Consider the following 20404-nt stretch of genomic DNA (forward strand, 5'->3'; position numbering starts at 1 on the left):
AAATCATAAAAATATTTTTTTTTGGCAACACCTGAAATTTCAAATGTAATTCTGTAACTCAGGCTCAGTTTCCTTGATATGTGACAAGAAATCTGCCTACAGTATCTCTCTGCCTATCTACATGTCTGTCTATCTATATGTCTATCTATCCATCTATCTATCTATCTCTTCAAATACTTTACGTGAAAGTTGTGGTTTCATTTAGCAGAGTTCAGGGGCGGAGGATAAATGAGAGACAGTGGCAGGATATATACAGCATTGTTGGCGAGGCTGTGCCACCCAGCGTCACATCCCATGATGGATAATGAGCAGATGGAACGACGCAGACACGCTCTCATTTGGGCACTACCTGCCTCTGAACTGGCACAAGCCGGACCCTCTGTGCGCCTTTGGCTCTTTTACACACCAAGTTAATCAACTGTTGAAGGTACAGTCTCCATATGAATTAAAATGGTAATAACTTGTCCTGTTCCCTCTCAATCCCATACCATTAGCTTACTTTTTTTCCATCTAATTGGTTTCAGTTTACACTAAACATGTTCACATATTACATGTTACTATAATTAAGTGCTAGAATTCTAGAAAATAATTACATATTTTGTGCTTGTAGTTCATTAGTTTACCTCAGTGTTAACACATGTATGAACACTAAAGTGTGACCTCTAATTTTTTAATTGAAGTGTCATTTTAAACAAACTAGCAGGTTATAGAGTGACACTGATGAGAAGCCCAGGTTAAAACTTGAACTTTAAAACAAAGGTGCAAACTCTGTGTATTTGAAAGAAGATTACCCAGAAAGCATGATTCATTGGAATTTATTGTTCAATTGATATTCATATCACCATATAATTTGACACCATATGTCAGTTGATTAGACTTCAGTAGAACCAGCAATTTTAAAAAATAAAGGTTGGTTCTAAAGAGAAAAAAAGGTTTAGAGCCTGATAAAAGACTTTTAGCTTTTTAAAACACAATGTTAAAGAAACTATACCAATACCGAAGAACCTGCCGCCAAATATAATACAGTCAAAAATGTATTAAAATATCTGAGCCACATGACCAGCTTTCATATTACTGATGCACGCTGAGTGTAAAACAGAAGCAAAGGAACACAGCTTGCATTTCACCCAGTAAACTGAAATCATGCAAGTATTTGCACAACACACCTCCCTATTTTCATTTCCTCCAGTATTCAGTCTTGCTTTTCGACGCATGCAACAGTTCTAGTGTTCAATAATTTGTTCAAATACTGTAAATGTGATAAAAATTTTTAAACAACAATATGTGGATTTAAATGATAAAAACATACATTAGATTGCCTACTAAAACAGATTAAAAAATGTACATTGTACACTTCACAATATTTTTACTTCCTTCAGATTTTTTTCCTTCTCCAAATGTGAGTTTAATTCAATAATGTCATTTCTGTAGGACATAAAACACATAAAGAAGAAATGTGATGCGAGTATATCAACGCCTGTCTTGTCTCATGTAATTTATTGCTTGTGAGGAAAACAGCACACTTATGTATCGCTTAAGTGTATTCTTTGTGCATGCATTCATGCTTTAATCTTTCTATCAAATAATTTGAGATTTTCTGATTTTAATATTTACTGTTAATGCATGAATATCAATATCACAGTTTTCCTTTTTTATTTTTATTTTATTTGCATGCATAAAAGATGTAAATGTAATTTACATTAACATAATCACGGGCAAACTCTTTTATATATATATATATTTTTTTATTTTTTTTTTAAATAAAAGCTAACGTTGTAGTGCATGCAATATTGCATTGTTTTATTTGCACTAAAGCGGATACAGACAAGCAGTGCGCCGGTCTGTCAGGTGCTGTGTGTTTGTGCGCGTGTCTGTGTGTGTGTGTATGTGTGTGTGTCTGTGTGTGTGTAATACAGCGGCTCGCGATGTCCACGCTCTCCACCACTGTTCTGGTGATCCGATAGTTGTGAAAAGCCACCACTAGTCGCCCCCAGTGCTCTTGCAGTCTCCAATTTTCTTTCCCACTGTAGACTTAACGTCACGTCCGCACTTGAACTTGAATTTTATCCCATTGTACGGAGGCAGCCCTCGCCACAGAGACACAGAGAGCTCCCGGAGAAGCAGGACTCCGCCATCTTCATAGAGGCAGAAAAGGGAGAAAAAAAAGCTTCATTCATTTGGAAAGGAGGTGGCAAGTCCATGTCCCTGGTCTCCAGTGCGCAAAGCCGAATAGGGGAGCAAGTGCAAAGAGTTGGAGAGAGTGCAAAGTAACCGGGCATCGCATGCACTTCGAGCCCAGGAGAGAAGAAGAACTGTCCAGTGCTTGGCACAATCAAGTGCCAACTCAAGGAGAAATTGGATTCGTTTTTATCCAATCTAATAAGTAGACTATTTTTCTTTTTTTAGAATTATTTTGACTCAGAGAAAAAGAAAAGAAAAAAAGAATTGCCTTTGACAAATCCACAAGGCGCAGACCGGACGAAGAGAGAGCCACCACAGGGTCCAACCTATCCAAACGCACCGGGTATCACATTCTGAGACATTTCCAGTGGTTTCTTCACAACTGTCACTCGTCAAGGATATTTTCGCCCTCGGACAGATATCGCGCGGCACAGCTGAAGTGCATGTGTGTGTCGCTGAGGTACTGAGCGTCTGCGCGTCTCTGGTCATCTGGAGAGCCGGAGCGCAAAGACACTTTCGCTTCTCTCACATTCACGGAACCCCTTATCTCTATCCACGGCTCGGAGCTGTGGCAGTTCTTTGGAAGTCCCAGGAAACAAGTTTGTTACCGAGGGAGGAAACAAGCTCACGCCACGGACACGGAGGACAGAAGACGCGAGCCGACTATTCCTTGTGCGGGTCTCTGGGCGATGCCAGTGTAAATGCCAGGGCAATGTCCCGTCGCAAGCAGGGAAACCCTCAGCATTTGTCGCAAAGAGAAATTATAACACGTAAGTCAATCTTTTGTTTTACTTATTATTATTTGTGTTTATGTGGTTGTTTAGCCATGTTTAGCGATTTTTTTTAAAATCGGTCTAGTAATGAGAGTAACGATTGGTGTGTGAGTTTGTGGTGTTAGTGATGAACTGACTACATTAAAATGCGTTAAATCATTATAATCTTCTCAAGTAGAAGAACAGAATTGGAACAGTCGAATTAATTCAATTAATTGTTAAGATATTTATGAGTTCAGCTTTAAGCAAACAGTCAGGTTTATATACTTAGTGCTACTTAAAAGAATTAAAAAGTGATTTACTTGAAACTGTATTTAGAGAATTAATAAGAACCATTTTCTGGACTGCCTTAAAATACAAATCTTTCATTTAGTATGTTTTGTATTTTTTGTGTTTTTTAATTTTAATAAGCTATCAGATAGTTTGGATTAATGTAAGAATTGTTAGCAGGCCATGAGATCAGATTAAAAACTTTAAATTGCATTGATTATTGAAGTATTTGCAAAGTTGATGTAAAGTTAAGTTTTGTTAGTTTAAATAGAAGTGTAGGTTGAATGAGGTGTATGCTATTTTAGTATTTAGACATAATTTCATAAATTATGCTAATTTAGAGTGAATATGGTTTATTTTTATTTTCTCTAGTTTAATCCCTATATATGAATTGGACATTTTAATAGGCTATATATGATCATTAAAATAATTTATTGCAAGATAAAATACATTTTATTTAGCCTACAAAAATTGCTTGCTCGAGTTGTAGGCCTGTCTTCTCAAATCCTAATGCAGTGTAACTTTATGTATCATGTTTCATTTTAAACCAAAGTCTTTGCACTTTTTGACAAGATATGTGTAGTAGTTCTCAAGGTGAGAAGCTACCTGTAACCACCGAGCACATGAACGGTTTAAGGTTTTATTTTTACAGTGCACACACTGCACGGTTGCAGAGAACTAGGTTAAATTGATTGTAATTGTGCAACATTTGTGCTTTTAAATCTTAGATGTGCACTTGAAGGAAAAGAGGTGTCAGAGCAAGGAAAATTATTTCGATGAAATTTAACTTGATCTCAAAGTAAGCGATACAAATGTCAAGTTTACTTTTACTTTAGCTGTTATACTAATTAAGAAAATTCATTTTTGAATTGGCTTCTTACGCAACTCACCTTTTTATGCAATGCCTGTACTTTTATGGAGAAAACAGAAGTTTGCACAGTACAAAGAAACAAAGGAGGCATAGGTCTAATAATGTTTCTCACACTTAGGTGTGCCCCCGAGTCAAGGTTGTGACTGTACAGCGTAGGTAATGTGAGGCTGATACTGAAATAGAGAGACTTTTCGTGACAAAGTTCCAAACAAAGACAAGAGTTATATTCGATTGCATGATGATAATTTCCTTTTTAGATTTTCCTTGAGAGACTTTTGCATCATTTTTAGGAGACAGTGTATGTGTATGTGTGTGTGTGTGTGTGTGTGTGTATGTATAAATAAATATATATATATATATATATATATATATATATATATATATATATATATATATATATATATATATATATACACATCCAGCAACTAATTTTAAAACGTGTATTTTTCCTGGAATGCAACTGTTGCAGTAAAACATATCAGATAACTCAAAAGACAATCAAATCTGTCCTGATTTAGTTTCATGTTCATGCTTAAGTGTAGTCTACAGAGCATAGATAATTCATAGCAGAACCTAGTGATGTAATACCACCCAAATCTGTTTTGTGTTGCAGGGTTAGGGCCATGTATGCTGTGCATATATGCCCTAACACACACCATTCTTTTGTTAATGGCTTAATCTGTTACTGTTTGTGCACATATGAACGCGGATGCACTGTAAACATTTAGCATGCCTTTTCTTTGTGTGTTTGAATTTGCTGTTGAGTTTACAATTATGCCTGAGTCTTACGATTATGACTATGACTTATGACCGAATGAGAATTGAGATGTTATTTAAAGCTTAATGCACATGATCTTGTTTGTATTGCATGTAGCTAGGTTTGCCATAGGGCATGCGCTGCCCTTTTTGTGTGTCACCCGCATATGCGATCATGACAGTCATTTATATCTCGTTCTCATATTTAATTGTGCACCAGCATGTGCATGTGCAAACCGATTTTGTTTACTGCATAAATTGCATCCGTTCAATACGCATGTAAAACAATCATTCTGGTTTAGTGGAAAATGACCCTTTTTGAATTTCTGTCGCTATAGTTATCACATGTCCCATCAGTCATTGCATGTACAATGGCTGTGGTTATTAATTTGGGCTTTAAATTTCAGAATGCTCCAGTTACACCAAGGAACTTTCCCTGAGTGCTTTCTCTCCCTCACACACACTCACACACACACAAACGGACACAAATGCAGACGTGCACAGAGTAAAGCAGACGCCAGTTTAGACATCAAGCTTTTGTGTTTTTTTTTATTTTTTACATGCACACAGTGAAAGAGAGAGAGAGAAAGGAAGGTGGTTGACTTTCTCCTTCTTAGAAACTAGAGATTGAAAGGTGTTCACCGGTGAATGAATATATAAGCTTCAGAGAGGTTCCTCAAACGTATCATGCCTTAGTGTTTTTTTTATGCAGAGGACATGTAGGCCAGGTGCTGGCAGATAGTCATCTGAGCTCAGGGGTACGTTCGTTCCTCGTAGTTCGGAATTCTCATCGCATGCTGATGTGTACGAGTTTGTGGCTATGATTTTGATGTAACGAGTGTTTTTGTTCGTACTAGAATTTTTCGTGCATGCTAGCATGTGTGCAAATGTGCAAGCTCAAAGACCCTGTGCCAGCTTGATCACTCTTACTCTATTTGATATGTGGCTGATTATGGGAAAAAGCTTCTTGCAGAGCAGCAAAATTGCCATGCAAATGTGGACGGCAGTTGATATCTCTGTTTTTTGCTTTACATGTCAAGGTCAAAAACAGAAAGGTCCCAACCTCAAAGTTTCATTTTTGAGGACATATTTGGAGCTGTAAACAAGGGTGTGTGTGTGCATGTCTGCTCGTCAGCATGTCTTCTGTGGTATTTAGTTTCGTTAACCATGGTGTCTTAGCTGGATTAGCCTCGAGTTAGTGAGTGGCAATTTTTGTCTGCTCAAGTGTTCAGGAGAGAGAGAGAGAGACAGAGTGCGTGTGTGTGTGTAGTCTACGTCCAAACGGTAATTTATGTGTTCTCGGCGGGAGCGATCTGCAAACTTTGCAGTGCTGTACATCAGTAGTTTTAATGGTTTATCAGCCTGTGGTTTGTGTGCTACATCACGCCACTCAAACACATATTCTATAAACCCAGTGGTTTATTAATTCTGTGTGAAATGCGAACGGTTGCAGTGTTTAGCGTATTTTCTTTATACATGTTGGAATTTTCATTCTATTTTATTGACTGAACTAAAAATCCAGAGTATTTTCCAGTTTTGTCGTTTTCTAAAAAGAATTATGAAAATCACATATCGTACAAGCCCTTAGTGTTCTCTAAATTACTGTCATTTTTAGATACATTTTCTTAATGTTTACGTTCACTGAGTGTATTCATGTCATCACCGATTTAGCTGAATTTAAATGAGATCTTTACACCTGTTCAATTTGTCATGTCAGTGTAGTGCCTTTATACAGTAGTGCTTTAAAAATAAATCTAAAAGCGAGTTAACAGATGTCCTCTTCAAATGAAGGAAATCAGATGACAGCGAGAAGGTAATTTTCCTCCGGTGAGCTGCGGAATTATGAAGTTGTAACATAAATTTTCAGCTCTTGCTTGAGATGCATGTTTCACATTAGACCTGCCAGCACAGGAAACTGTCTTGCTTTTGAATGTGTTTAGGACATAAATCTTAGCCATGACTTCATGTCATCACATCTGAGAGAATTTAATTTATGATAATAGCTCGAATCAAAAAACATCCTTGCCTGTTTGTTAAGACATTAACATATTTGATTATAGTAGCTAAAAAAGTGCATTTGGATGCAGGTGTGCAGCTTCAGAAATCCATAATAAATCGTCTTTTCCTTTTTATTTGTTTATTTATTTCTAAAATGTTTGCTTATTTATTTGTAATTTGCAAAAGTATGTATGGGATAGGCAGGGTTTCATTTTTTTTTTTTTTTTTTAATTGCATATTTTAAGTTAAACTAAACAGGTCTGAAAATATATTCACGTTTCCTTTTTAAATGCTCATTTTATTCATTTCTTTTATAGTTCAGGGAATCAAATGTCCTTGTTTTTTTTTGGTTTTTTTCCGTTTTGTCTGGGTGCTGAATTGGGCCACCTTGCATTTGCAGTGCAGAGTTTGCTGGCCATGACCTGCTAGGGGGAGCTCTAAGTCTGCCAGTGGGGGTGGAAGACAGTTCTGAAAAAGTCTAAAAACATATTTCCTAAATGTACTTAAATGGTTAAGTCGAGTGAAATAGGGGGCTGCGGCTTCCGACGACTCTGCATAGATGTTTCAAACGATACTGCCATTAACACATGCTCAGATGCAAACTGTCAACGCCTCACAGCAGCAGCTGCTCTTAAAACATGATGGCTCTGTCATTCTCTCTCCCTTTTTTTTTTACTTTGTCTTTAGCGCTCAAGCACTTTTTTAATAATTTACAGCGAGTTGGATCGCTTCTCAGTGCTCATTTAGACACGTGACACCAAAACAAACAAATTTAGGTTGAACGTCACCTCGTTCTTTTTTCCAAGCGTGCTTAAAAGTGAATGATGAAGTGTCTCTGGAACTTGTGGGCCCCTCTGACTGAGGACCTATTGTTCTTGCCATCTAAATAAATAAATTTGAGTCTGTGATATAAAAAATGGTAGCCTCTACAGAGCTTACACTCTCCACATAACAATGGGCAAAATGTCTGCCTGGCACATTTGATTAATATGCTTGCATATTCTCTCTTCCTTTCAGTTTCAGGTGCCTTTTGTTTGCGCCACGAGCGGGAGAGGGAGAGAGCAACAGAAATCCCTCTCTGATGAAATGTACAGAAGTCTATGGCTGTCTGTCAATATAAATGCATCAAGGCGACTGAATCCTTTGGACGTCATCAAAAGTGGGCATAGTTTTCCATGGCTTGATTTATGAGGGATAGACACTCGTAATAGTGGCTTGAGTGTTTGACGTCCCACAGCTGGCTGAGTTCTGACCGGCTCCAAGCATGGAAACGCTCCGCTTCCTGAGCATCAGATGAGTGTGTTGTGTGGGAATGTGTTACTAGTTCTGCGATTGTGATATACAGCACGTGCCTTTTAGTGTTATTTCATTAGAAACAAAAGCTTTGCAGGGGGGGAAAAAGAGAGACGCTAAGCTTCAGGTGATATTTAGTCATTCCAGCTACCCATAATTCCTCCCATCTTCTTTCCTTGTGAAAATATTAGGTAATATCTCCCTGATGAGATTTGCAGATAAAGGGTTAGTGATGCTTAGACGGGCTCCCAGTGGACATCATCATGTTAATCTCTTTTTACCTGCAAGACAACTCATTTTCTTTTTTCCCCCCCTTTTTTAATTAAACAATGGACTAGTGCCGGCGCGGCGGCCGAGGATCACGCTTTTAAAATTCCACCGCCGCCGCGTGCCACGATGATCCCTGTTCTCTTCTTGTTAACAGCTTCATTTGCACATGCACCACGCTTTGCGCTCACACATGCACGCCACCACCGCGCACGCATTTACTAGTGTTTTAAAACCTCGGCGAGGCGCTTTGCATCTGCACAGAAGCTAAAGCATCTAAATATCCTGAACGAGTGTGGTTCTTTGTTTTTTATTTTATAGGATTTGCGAAGGCCTTCGGGCTAGCAGTTTTCTAAAACATGATGGTGTCACTTATTGAAGAGTGTTTTATGTAATGCATTTTGACACAAATTTAGCTAAACAAACAGGTCACAGAGAAGTTTTTAAGCAAGAGAAAACAGGAAAAACTGAGGCCTAGCGCAAGGCGGAGGTTTGCGGTTTGAGCGTTGGTACGCTTGACTGTAGGTTAGAGATTAATGACAGACTAATTCATTCCTGATAAATTCCTGTACGCGCCGCTGATACGTGTGCATGTGTTACACAGGCCTTTTGCACGCACGGCGGACGTGAAGACTGCTGCCGTTGACTCGCTACCTCTTTGTCAATCTGTTTGTGTGTGTGTTTGTTTGTTTGCGTGCCTCAACCCAAATCCAGCCTGTCCTACTCAGCTAGCCTGCATCTCTGTTACATGTATGCGCTTGGGTAGCGGGCGGCTCAGAGTGGGTATTTCAGAATTTTAGTTTGTGGGCTGGTGTGGTGAGGTTTGTGTACGTAGCAGCACAAAAAGCGAAGCCCCCACCCACTGCTTCTTCTCCTGTGCAGCTTGGGCTGATGGGGAAACATAAGAAAATAACGCACAAACAGTAAAGCGGAGCTTTTTATTGTTTGATTAGGCCCTTTCCCTGGCTTTCATTTTCAGCACGCTCAGCCCTCCGCTCACACAGTTCTGTGAATGGCTTTAATTGGCACAGGGTAAATCTTTATATCTGGACAGCATTATAAAGTCTTTCAAGATTTAAATACGAAAATTTATGGACCCAGTAAAAAACAATATGAAATCCGTTAAATGGTGTGTGTTGTCTAATAAGGCCCTAACATTAGCAATGGCTGAAAAAACCCTTAAAGATGTCTGAGACTTTTCGTCCTGATATCACTACGGAAAATCTCAACAGCTCAACCGTGAGCCAAAGAGCGCCGAGCGTTAATGGTGAGGTTTGCAGGGCGACAGTCCGAGGATGAAAGGTACGCTAACGTTGGGCTGCTAAAGCGCTGTTACGTAACACGCAGACCTTTGTGTGTTTTGGAGGGAAAGCCAGACTGTACCGTGATCAGCCAAATACCTGTCAACAGCAATTTGGTTCCTCACAAACAAAAAGACTTCGTAAGTATGAGTCAGAGGGCCCGTGAACAATGGTACGCAAATCCAGAATGGAAAAGGATAAATCCCAGAACTGTGTTAAGACGTGCCTTGTGATGTTCGTTTTTGGAAGCCATGTATTTTTTTAGTTTTATGTTTTCCTGAAATCCCATTAGTGTGCATTTCTTGGGTGAATGAGGCTTATTTTTAACATTTCCACGTTTTACTAATTGCATGATGTTAAGGTAGTACGTGCATGAAAAATATTGCCTACTGTATTTATTGTGCTTTTTTCATTCAAAAATGAAATTGAGGTAAAATAGTAAGTGTATTTGATCCAAAGTTGAGATTTAATTTCATATCATCCTTTTTTAGCCACCTATAAATTTTATTCAGACTGTCTTACTTCCACTGTCCCTCACTGTCTTTCTCTCCGCCTGCCAGAGAGTGCTTGATAAAGACAAATAACATTTGACATTTCGGTGGCCCTGATAGAATTATATGGAGTATTTGTTGAGGGATCAGAGAAAATCATGAGCTGTAATGTTACCTTGGTGACAGCATTGTTATCGCTGGTGGATGAGTGTGTGTGTGTGTGTGTGTGTGACTGACTGTGAGGAATTGCAGACTCTCACCTGTTTGCCTAGAGCAGGAAACGCAAACCACCGGATCGGGCCTGCGTAGTTCAATCTCGTACCTTCAAGAGACTTATTTAAAAGAAAAGATCTCCTAAAATTGAAAATTCTGTCATTTATATAACCGCTTGTCTTTCCAAACCTGTATGACTTTCTTTTTTTTCTGTAGAATGCAAAAGGAGAGGTTTGTAAGAATGTCTGAGCTGCTCTTTTCCATAAAACACCATCATAATTGTTCACATTCTATATTCTGAGTCTTCGACTGAATTTAAGTTATTATTTACTGAAAATTCTCTTTGCAGTCATCATTCTCTTTAATTGTATTGAAAAGAGCTGCTTGAAATGTCTCACAGGTTTTGAATGACATAAGGGTGAATTAATGACATATTTATGGTGTTTTACTCCCTTATGGATTAGTTCAGACTCTATAGTCAAGTCCAAGACTGTACCGTATGTTTACATGATTACAACACCTGGTGTGTGTGTGTGTGTGTTTGTGTGTACGGGGGTCCCTTCTTTTGAAGTGCGTACTAGCGGCGTTGCTTGCAAGCAGCGTGTTTCCTGTGGTTGGCACAGACAGAGCAAAAGAAGGGGACAGAGGGAGAGAGAAAATTTCAGCTGTGCTCGTTCTTAACCACTCTGGGTTTTTTCTCCAGCTGTCACTTTGATTCAGCTCTGTGCTAGACCTCTGACACATTAAACTAACGCTTTCCACTAGCACACCTTAAATTCTCTCCCACAGTACAGAGATGCTGCAATCTCACTCTCACCTCCTGTTACGCAGTCTGAGAGTTTAACTCTGCTTATTACGTTTTTTTATTTTATTGTACAACTTATTACCTGTTTGGCGAATTATAGCTAGTCTATTAGAAATGTCAAAAATATACACTGTGGTTCATGTTGTCTTTTTGAACTTCATAGAAAATTACCTCTTCCTGTAGTGATGTGTATGTTAGGGTTAGTCGTTCCTGTGTGTGTGTGTGTGTGTGTGTGTGTGTGCATCTCTGCTGGTGCAGCTTCCCAGGATGCACAAATGCGTGACACACAAACAGGCGTACATGCACGCATATTGCTCACATACATATGCCTGCAAGCAATCTTCATTTATCGGTTCAAACGCATATGCTTTTTTGTGCATGTGCTCACAGGTGCAAATACAGTTACAAATAAATGTAAAACAGTTTTTGTTGTGAGACCTCCCCCAGTAATGGAGAAATGTCTTTATAGTGGGGTAAAAAACAAAAAACAAAAAAACAAACAATGAATTTATACAAAAAAAGTTTTATCTTATCTATATATATATATGGATATGGATATGGTAATATACAATATTATACAAATATAATACATTTGTAATATACAATATAATTTTTTTGTGAAAAAATAAATGAGATAATTAGAAAATATATATTTGAAAATATATTTAAAATAAGTCGCAGTCATAATTTCAGTGCAGTTTATTACATACTGTAGGTTGATGAGTCTCTGTAGGCTTTTCTCTTTATTTACATGCAGACTAATCTAATGCACAGATGGTCTGATATTGCCCGGAGGAGGTCTGTGCTCCACTCCTATATATCTGAGTCGGGGTCGGGGGGCTGGATTTAAGGGGGGTTGAAGTACCTTAGTCATCTTCAGTTATTTCCTTCATTATGGTGCAAAATCTGAACCCAGTGACAATGTGTGCTTTTAGTGACAATTTTAATGCTTTATGCTAACTGTAATGCTTCCTTAATGATTGCAAAGTGTTGATGCTGTTGTTTAACAGGATGCAGATCTAAAGTCGCTCTAATGTAGTTTGCATTCGTCTGAAATGGAGATAAGAGTGGGTTTAGTGGTTTCGTTTTCAAAGCTGCGTTCCGAGCTTGACATTACAAATCTGTCCGCATTCATAATTTGGACCGTGGACAAATTGCAGATGGATGCGCAGGCTGCTCGTAATTTATCATCGAAAATTAGTGGTTAGGCGGTTCCTCTGGGAGATGTAAACAGGGCTACCTGTGTTGTGTGAGCAGAGTGGTCCGTTCCTCCATCTTTGTCTCGCTCGGCGTCTGTCTCTTCTCATGCCGTTCCAGTGAGCGGCATGGATTCACTCGCTTCTCTGGCCTCAGAGAGGCTTTTAGGCCTCGTACTGGTGAAAAGCAAAAAACGTGCACAGGCCAAATTTAATAATTAAAACAATCTAATCAATTAGATCCTAATATGTGCTTTTATGGGTTGTTTCACATGGTCGTTGTTTCTTTAAAAAAAAGTCTTACATTTGTCATTTAGGCTCTGACAATTTGAGAATTCCTTCCTTCATTCTCTTTCCAGATTTATGTGCACTTCAAAAATCCGCACCTGCTCGCGGTGTGGCTCTAAGTGTTGCTATGGTAGTGTTTTTCTTCTTTTTTCCTGCTTTCACCCAAATCATGCAGCGTGTTGAGTAGAGAGAGCATGAAAGCAGTGACAGGAAGCTGAAGAGTGTAAAGTGGCAGTCAGAGAGGTGTTTGTCTAGATCTTATGATTAGTATGGCGCAAGGATAAGCTGTCAAATGTAACATCAACAGAGCTGTCTGTCAGGGGGTCCCGAGGGGGCTTTGTCAAGGGCCTCTACTGTCTTTGATAAAACTGCTCTTGCACTCGGCGTTGGGCTACAAAGGGCCGATTGTGGCCGCATACTTAAAGGTGAGGCTGAAATTTCAAAATGGAGGGAGAGGGACTGAGGTTGTCCGGGGTACTCTGTGGTTTCAACGCCCGTCGCACTGCACTGTTTATCTAGGTGACAGAATCAACCAGAAGATCTGCAGGGCCTCTTGCTCTCATGGCTGTGCAAATATCTCTCACAGCCAAAAACAGAACCCTCCCTCCTTCCTTCTTGCTTTTTTCGGTCTCTCTCTCTCTCTCTCTCTCTCTTCTCCCTTCAGACTAACTCTCTTTCTGTTTCAAGTCTGGCGGACTCATTCTCAGCCTCACAAGTACTGTATTGTATATTAATAACAGTTCTTTGCTCTTGGGTCTTGGCCTCACATATGGATGTTTATCAAGCGTTGGCTGGTTACAGGACAGAACACGCCGAACGAGAGTGAGGTGCCTCGTGTGTGGCCGCTGGGATGATTAAATTGAAGTCGGCCTTTATTTTCTGCTCTCGAAGTTTAGTGGGACTGTCATGGGACATAGGTGAATGCTTAAATGGGCCCCAACATTCATTTCCTTTATTTTAACAAGCTGCCAAATAAATAAATGCTAAATGATCTGACCCTGAACTCAGAAAATGTGTGATTATGTCTCAAGTTCCCCGTCATTTGTATTTTATTTCAATTTCCTGCACTGATGTGTTCAAGTCAGGTTTTTGTTTCATGAATTGGTGAATGAAGGTGGCTAGGGATGCAGTTTTGGAGGGAAAATGCATGGGAAGATGTAGATTCAGTTGCAAATAATGAGTTATAGATGAATCGACATTTATCAACTCAGTTAATCTGCATAAAGTGACTATTGTATTTCTGAGTAAACAAGAATATTAAACGGGAAATAATTTAGTGACACTTGATTTTATTTGATTGGATTGTGAGGGCGTATTATGCTTTGGTTAATAATTTTTTGTCATCCATTCGACCAATATTTTATTTTTTAAACTTCCCATACTTATATATCAGTTTTTTCTCCCGCATGAATTTGTGTAAGAAGGCAGGCTTAAGAATCTGGAAGAGGAAAAATGCATGGATAGATACAGTGGCAACTTATGAGTTAATGATGAATGAACATTTGTAAGTGATGCATTTCAGAGTGAAACAGAATATTCAGCAAGAAAAAGAAAATATTGGTAAATAATTTTACTCATCCAAGTGGCCAGTATTTTATTTTGAATTCCCATACTGATGTATTTAAATCAGGGTGAAGGCAGGCTAAAGGATCTGGAAGAGTTAAAGATAATTTGTAAATGCATTTAATTTGCATGAAGGGATGTATTTCAGAGTAAAACCAAAATATTTTGTGGGAAATAATCTAGGGTGGGACTTGATTTTATTGATCAGGATCTGATTGGTTTATGAAATTTGATTAAATGTGTTATTCTGTGGTATTATTGGTTCATATTTTTCCTCACCCACATGGCCTCGGTTACATCAGCAGAAAAGAAAAGTCATTTCAGAAGTAGACTAAGTTATTAATAATTTTCTTATTTGTTTAGACCACTGCACATATGGAGATTTTATTAAGATTTCATGTTGTCTCAAAACACTTCTGTCTTTTGGTCTTCCTTGTAGCGGAAGCTGAGCATGTGGATGCGGGACTGGCCGTGGCTGATCTCCACTCTCACCCGCTGCTGGATCCCAGCATGCCTGGGACTCTGCCTCCGGGCTTGGGCGACCACGACCTCCTCACCTGTGGCCAGTGCCAACTAACCTTCCCACTGGGGGACATTCTGCTCTTCATCGAGCACAAGAAAAAGCAATGCCAGGGTCTGACGGCTGGCCACGGCTGCTACGACAAGATGGCGGACCGCAATAGCCCCTCGCCGCCCCGCGCCGAGCTGAGAAAAGTGGTGGAACCGGTCGAAATTGGAATCCAGGTGACACCTGAAGAGGAGGACGAGAGACTGTTGACGCCCCCAAAAGGAATTTGCCCCAAGCTAGAAAGTGGCCTGGCAGGTAGGTCAAACTCTCTCCAGAAAAGTTTCAAGCAGGCATAAGAAGCTGACGCTAATGAACTCGAACGTTCTCTCGCGCCAGCGTGTTTTCTAAAACTGATGTGCGCAAACATACACTTACAGCCTGCAGAGTTGCAGACAAAGGGAGACACGCACTCATTTACCTCGGTAGGACTCTGGGCGTCCTGTAGTGATTGTGATACCGCTCATCTGCGAGCCTCAAGAGAGATTGTTTTTCCTTCAGCTGATTTCATTAGGGGAGCCTACGCCGTGCAAAGTGAAACATCACATTACTGACTCAAAGCCCTAAAACCCCCTGAAGGACTCTGGTAGTTGAAACAAATTGTGCAAGACGTGACAGAGAACTCACCCTACTTTCATGGAGAAATCCAGCCTGAGCCATCTGCTTAAAAGGTGAAAAGCTCATTAAAATTCAAATGCTCCAAAAAAAAAAAAAAAAGAGAGAGAGAGGAGAAGAGAGAAGGAAAGAAATAGAGTAGGATTAAAAGAGTGAGTTTCCTATTGAATAGGGGTAAAGAGGCAGTTTAGTTTAGTCCAGCTGTAGGGAGAGAACTCTCCCAGTTATCTTACAAAACAGCACAGTCAAGTCCTTCACAAAGAAGCCGGAGGGATCTTGGGAAATGGGTCTCATAAAATAATATTCTAGGTTGGACAAAGTTACCGGGGGAAACGCAGGGGAGCGGCTTATGACACTGCCTCGGTTTTTAATAACGTCGTTTTTTAATGCCTCGCAATCCTTATTTGCGAAAGTTACCCGAGGCATCGGAGACAATTTATTCCGTGCCACCACAATGCCTCGTGTATTTAAATGTCTGTAATAATGAGGCCGCTGCTAAATTACTCAGTACCTCACATGATGCAAACTTCACTCCCAGACTGACTGACTGGCTGGCTTCTCGCACAGAGAGAGTGTTGGCGTTAGTTGTGAAATATGATGCAAGCGTTCACACAGTTACGTGCAAACTGTTCCACTACAGTTCGTCAGTGATGTTTTTTTTTTTTTTTTTTAAAGACTGACTGGTAAACGTGTGCTTTGCTAACCACACAATTTGCTAAATAAAGAGGTCAGGGTCCAAAAGTGAAAGTTTTAGTGCACCAGTAAATAGTCAAATTGACCTTTTATATTTTCTGTATTATAATTTACTTATAAGAATTACTTTTTAAATAGAAATAATGCACAATACAGTTAATGGCTGTTTTTTTCTTGCATATTAATGACAAACAGTGCAGTAGCGAAATGTGAAAATACCCCCCTTAATATCGTTCACATACTGTATCTGTGTTGTGGTGTTCTAGAGGAAAAGATATGTAAGCGCCCTTAATTGAACATTTTTAATGATACATTATTAATTGAAGTGACAGTCATGATACATTGCTTACGTCAGCAAAAGTTGAATTTCATTATAGTTTGACTGTAAATTATTATAGTTTAAGTAAATTTCACTTGCAATTGACACTTCACTGTAAAAAAGTTATCAGTTGGCTAAACTTAAAAAAGTGAGGAAACCGATTGCCTTAAAGTTATTACGTAAATAAACTGTTTATTACGTAAATAAACTTAATGCATAATAGAAAAAAAATTAGGTTATGTGCACTAGAGTTCCACATAACGTAATTTTTTCTATTGTGCATGAAGTTTATCGGCAACAGGTTTCCTCTTTTTTTAAGTTAAGTCAATTGATCACTTGCGGGTGTTTGGACTATGTTTGCATCTTTGTCCTTATATATATATATATATATAATTTTTTATTTATTTTAATTATTTATTTATTTTTTGTTGTTGTTGTTGATGTAAACCTTTTAAATTGCTTATTCCAGAGTATACTGAATTTTTGTTCTCAACAAAATTCTCATTTTGTAAATGTTAAACAAAACATTTGCTTGTATTTTAAGGATACAAAGAAAAGTGATTTAAAAAATTGTGATTACCCAATTCATGTTATTTCAGTCAATACCATTCAAAATTACTAAATCTCTCTTCATTTCGAGCCACCTTTGTGGTAAGATCTGCATTGAAAAATAGTTTAAATCTCATTTAAACTTAAGAATTTGAAAAACGGGATTTTAAAATGAAAGGAGTTCATTTGCCTTTGTAAATCATATTGCAGTTAGCAAGAGTAAATTTTACACCTTTTATTAATTCAGGACTAGATAGGGAGGCAGTTCGCAGAGAAGAATATAACGACAGATGAAACATCCTCTGAAAGTGATTAAGACGCTTGAATGTCAGCTTGAGCATGCGGCTAAACACTCACAGGCTGCCTTGTATTCATAATTGCCTCCCAGCAGGTTAAAGTATTCTTTTATGCTAAACCTTTCCCGTTCCATTTGTTCTCGACGTGAAACAGAAAATGACACGCAAAAAAAACACTCAGCCACTCCGCCTTGAAAATAGCAGTGGTACTCTTGCTCGGCAAAGAACAGATCATTTTTCATGAATTTGTTTTTTTTTTCTCCTATAATATATCCATCTGCTAGCTTCAAGTGGAGAAATGAGAGAGAGCATGAGAATGCGGGAGATAGAGAGAGATGTGGATGAGGAAGACCACTTCTGGATCCATCAATAAGATTTCAAAAGCCAACTCTGATCATACCAACATTATTTTCGTAAGAGTTCCTTGCACTTCCAGACCCTCACAGCGGCATTTTGATCTTTTCATTAAACCGTCCGTGTAACCTTGACACACGAGCACTGTTGTGACAGGTCTAAAACTGCACCGCTTCATTCCCACACGTCAGCCTCCATCACATCATCCCTCTCTTTCCGGCCTTCATGTGTGATTCACCAATAGTCCAATGAGAAGAGCCTCATTTCAGGCCTTACTTCCTGAAGTTAACGTTCCCAATATCATGGCTCATATCTTGCGGTATATTACGGGCCTTTAGGAAGAAAATCATCCAAGTGATTCTTTGTTTTTGGTTGAGTGAAGGTACTGAACAGCAACTTCATTAAGTCCCATACGTAACCATTCTCTTGAGACTCCGTAATGATAACTAAACTGTGTGCTTTGCTCCCGAAACCCTATAATCAGTCGAAAAAGACCTTGTGATAAAGTATTCTGATTACTGAAATTGCTTTTAGCGATAATTCTCCCAGTGGCTTTTTCTTTATTAGTGTGTATGAAAAAGTCAACGTTATCTATGACAATACGGGACAGCCATTGAAGAGGAACCACTTGAGGGTTGAATTCAATATTTCTTGCATAAATATCAGCAGGACACAGGCTCGCTCGGCACCGTATTGTATTGCCACTTAGCCTTCTTAAGTTTCAGCGGAATTTAATTATATTTAATGGCCCTAATTAAATAAAATATGACATTCTGCATACCCTCAGGCAATAGGAACTGCTGCTGGGGGCACAGGGAGGGCTTGGTTTGCGTGCACGAGCCGCTAGAGCCCCTCTCGTGTAGCACAGCAAGGTTAAAACAGTTCAGTGGAACTGAAAAATAGGGCCCTGAGATGGCCGACATAGCTAGCTGTTGCCACTGTGCACCATTAAGCAGTCCAAATGTGAAATACGTACATAAATAAACAAATAAATAAGACATTTACCACCCCTTAATGCATCTAGATGGCTTAGCCTGCTGAAGCTGGCCAGGCATTTAACGGTACTTGTTATTTAATTATAGATCTCCGATAGAGGTGCTATGAACCACGATGCATTGTGCTGAAACCGTTCGCTGTGAGGATTCCTTAATTAAAGAGCAATAATGTAATATGATCTCATGAACCAGAAACAAAAGGATTATGCGATGAGATAACATTATGCATAAATTCCTAGAATATGTATTTTTGGTTAAGGTAGACTAAGTCTAAAGTGGTCCCATTATCACGTCTGAATAATCTAATCTAATAATCGAAACTCTTAAGGAAATGTTAGCTTCCTATTTGTCTCTCTTATTTGCCTGCTGGTGTTTAATTCTCTGAATAAGCTTTTGAATCCTCAGTCACTGACGTATAAATGATCAGATGGGTAGTTTGTACATTTTAAATATGCAAAAAGTGGTGAAAGTAAAGACTGTCAAGCTCTGTTTGTCATACTTGTGTTGTACAGTACTCAACAGGGATGGTAGTGTTTTCAGTTTTCAAGAAAACTGATTCAGATGGGGTGTAAATAAAGGCTTAGTATTTAGTGTTGGTTGTAGTCAAGCTCTTGTTGGTGTGAATGTGTGGTGATGCAGCCATGTGTCATTCAAAACCTACATTGCATTAGAGGTTAGCTTAAATATCAGCATGCAAATAAGAGTGACAAATAGGAAGAGGAGAATGTTACTAAAAGTTTTTGATTTGTCCAGATATATTTATTTATTTATATATATTATATTAGGCAGTTTGGGCTTACTTAAATTAAGTTTAACACTAAGATAATACTAATACTTTAATACTAAGATTAGTACTAAAAATGTCAGTATTGAGGAAGGAATGTCAATGCTGCAAGCACTGTAAATATATGTTTATAAATGATTGAAAAATTGCCGTACAATCGCATTAGTGCTCAGTCAAAACCTCACAGCAGGCTGCATCAGTTAACTCGCATTCTATTACCATAGGAACGCCAGCGGAGCACGTGGTGAGATGGTGGACGTGTCTTTTGCCGAGATGAGCCCGTTTCTGTCAGCGTTTCACTCTCTCTCCCTCTCTCGATCTCTCTCCTCTCACACCATCCAAGCACACTCACACAGCTTTACACGTCTAACAAGTGCTGCGACAGGGGGAGTTATTTCTGACCCTTGGCTCACCAGATCGTCGCGGTGAATATTTCATGAGACATGCTATATTTATAAAGAAATTTACCTCAAACACTTTCCTCCCTCACCCTGCCTCTCCTTGAGAGTGATCACACTGCCGGGCCCCTGTCGCTTCGGAGCCCGCACATGTCATTAATGCCGTCTTGAGTCTAGTGGCAGAACCCTTTGTAGGTGTAATGCAAATCGATTCATCAGGAGCCAAAAACGCTTGATGTTCGGGGCCTAACACTCTCAGTATCGGCATATTTGATGGTCACAGATTCATTGTGAATGGTAATTAAATGTGCTCTCAGTCATTTATTTATTAATTAATTTATTACTTAATTAAAAATATTAACATGTACAGGAATGAATAGTGCTTGAAAATGTGTGTAAAAAAGACCCCGGTCTTATCAGTAGTATAAAATAAGTATTATTTAACATGGAGAAATTCACCTCATGGGAGACTGCATGTTGAGATCACATGGCCAGTTGAATAGGAATCACATTATCAGATTATTTTATTGGACACCTCTGCTCACAGAATAAAATAATCATGCTGACTGT

General features: G+C 39.0%; 1 protein-coding gene across 2 annotated transcripts in view; it reads left to right on the top strand.

Moving 5' to 3' along the window:
- Window positions 1–816: 816 nt before the first annotated feature.
- Window positions 817–20404, top strand: part of bcl11ba (BCL11 transcription factor B a) — a 50330-nt gene continuing 30742 nt past the window's right edge. For both annotated transcript variants that reach the window (XM_084096742.1, XM_084096743.1), the window contains exons 1-2: window positions 817–2951; window positions 14706–15089. In XM_084096742.1, the coding sequence (XP_083952868.1) occupies window positions 2894–2951; window positions 14706–15089 (442 nt within the window). In that variant the 5' untranslated portion in view covers window positions 817–2893. The remainder of the gene's footprint in view (window positions 2952–14705; window positions 15090–20404) is intronic.

This window comes from Abramis brama, assembly GCF_963993115.1.
Source record: "Abramis brama genome assembly, chromosome: 21".
NCBI lineage: Eukaryota > Metazoa > Chordata > Actinopteri > Cypriniformes > Leuciscidae > Abramis > Abramis brama.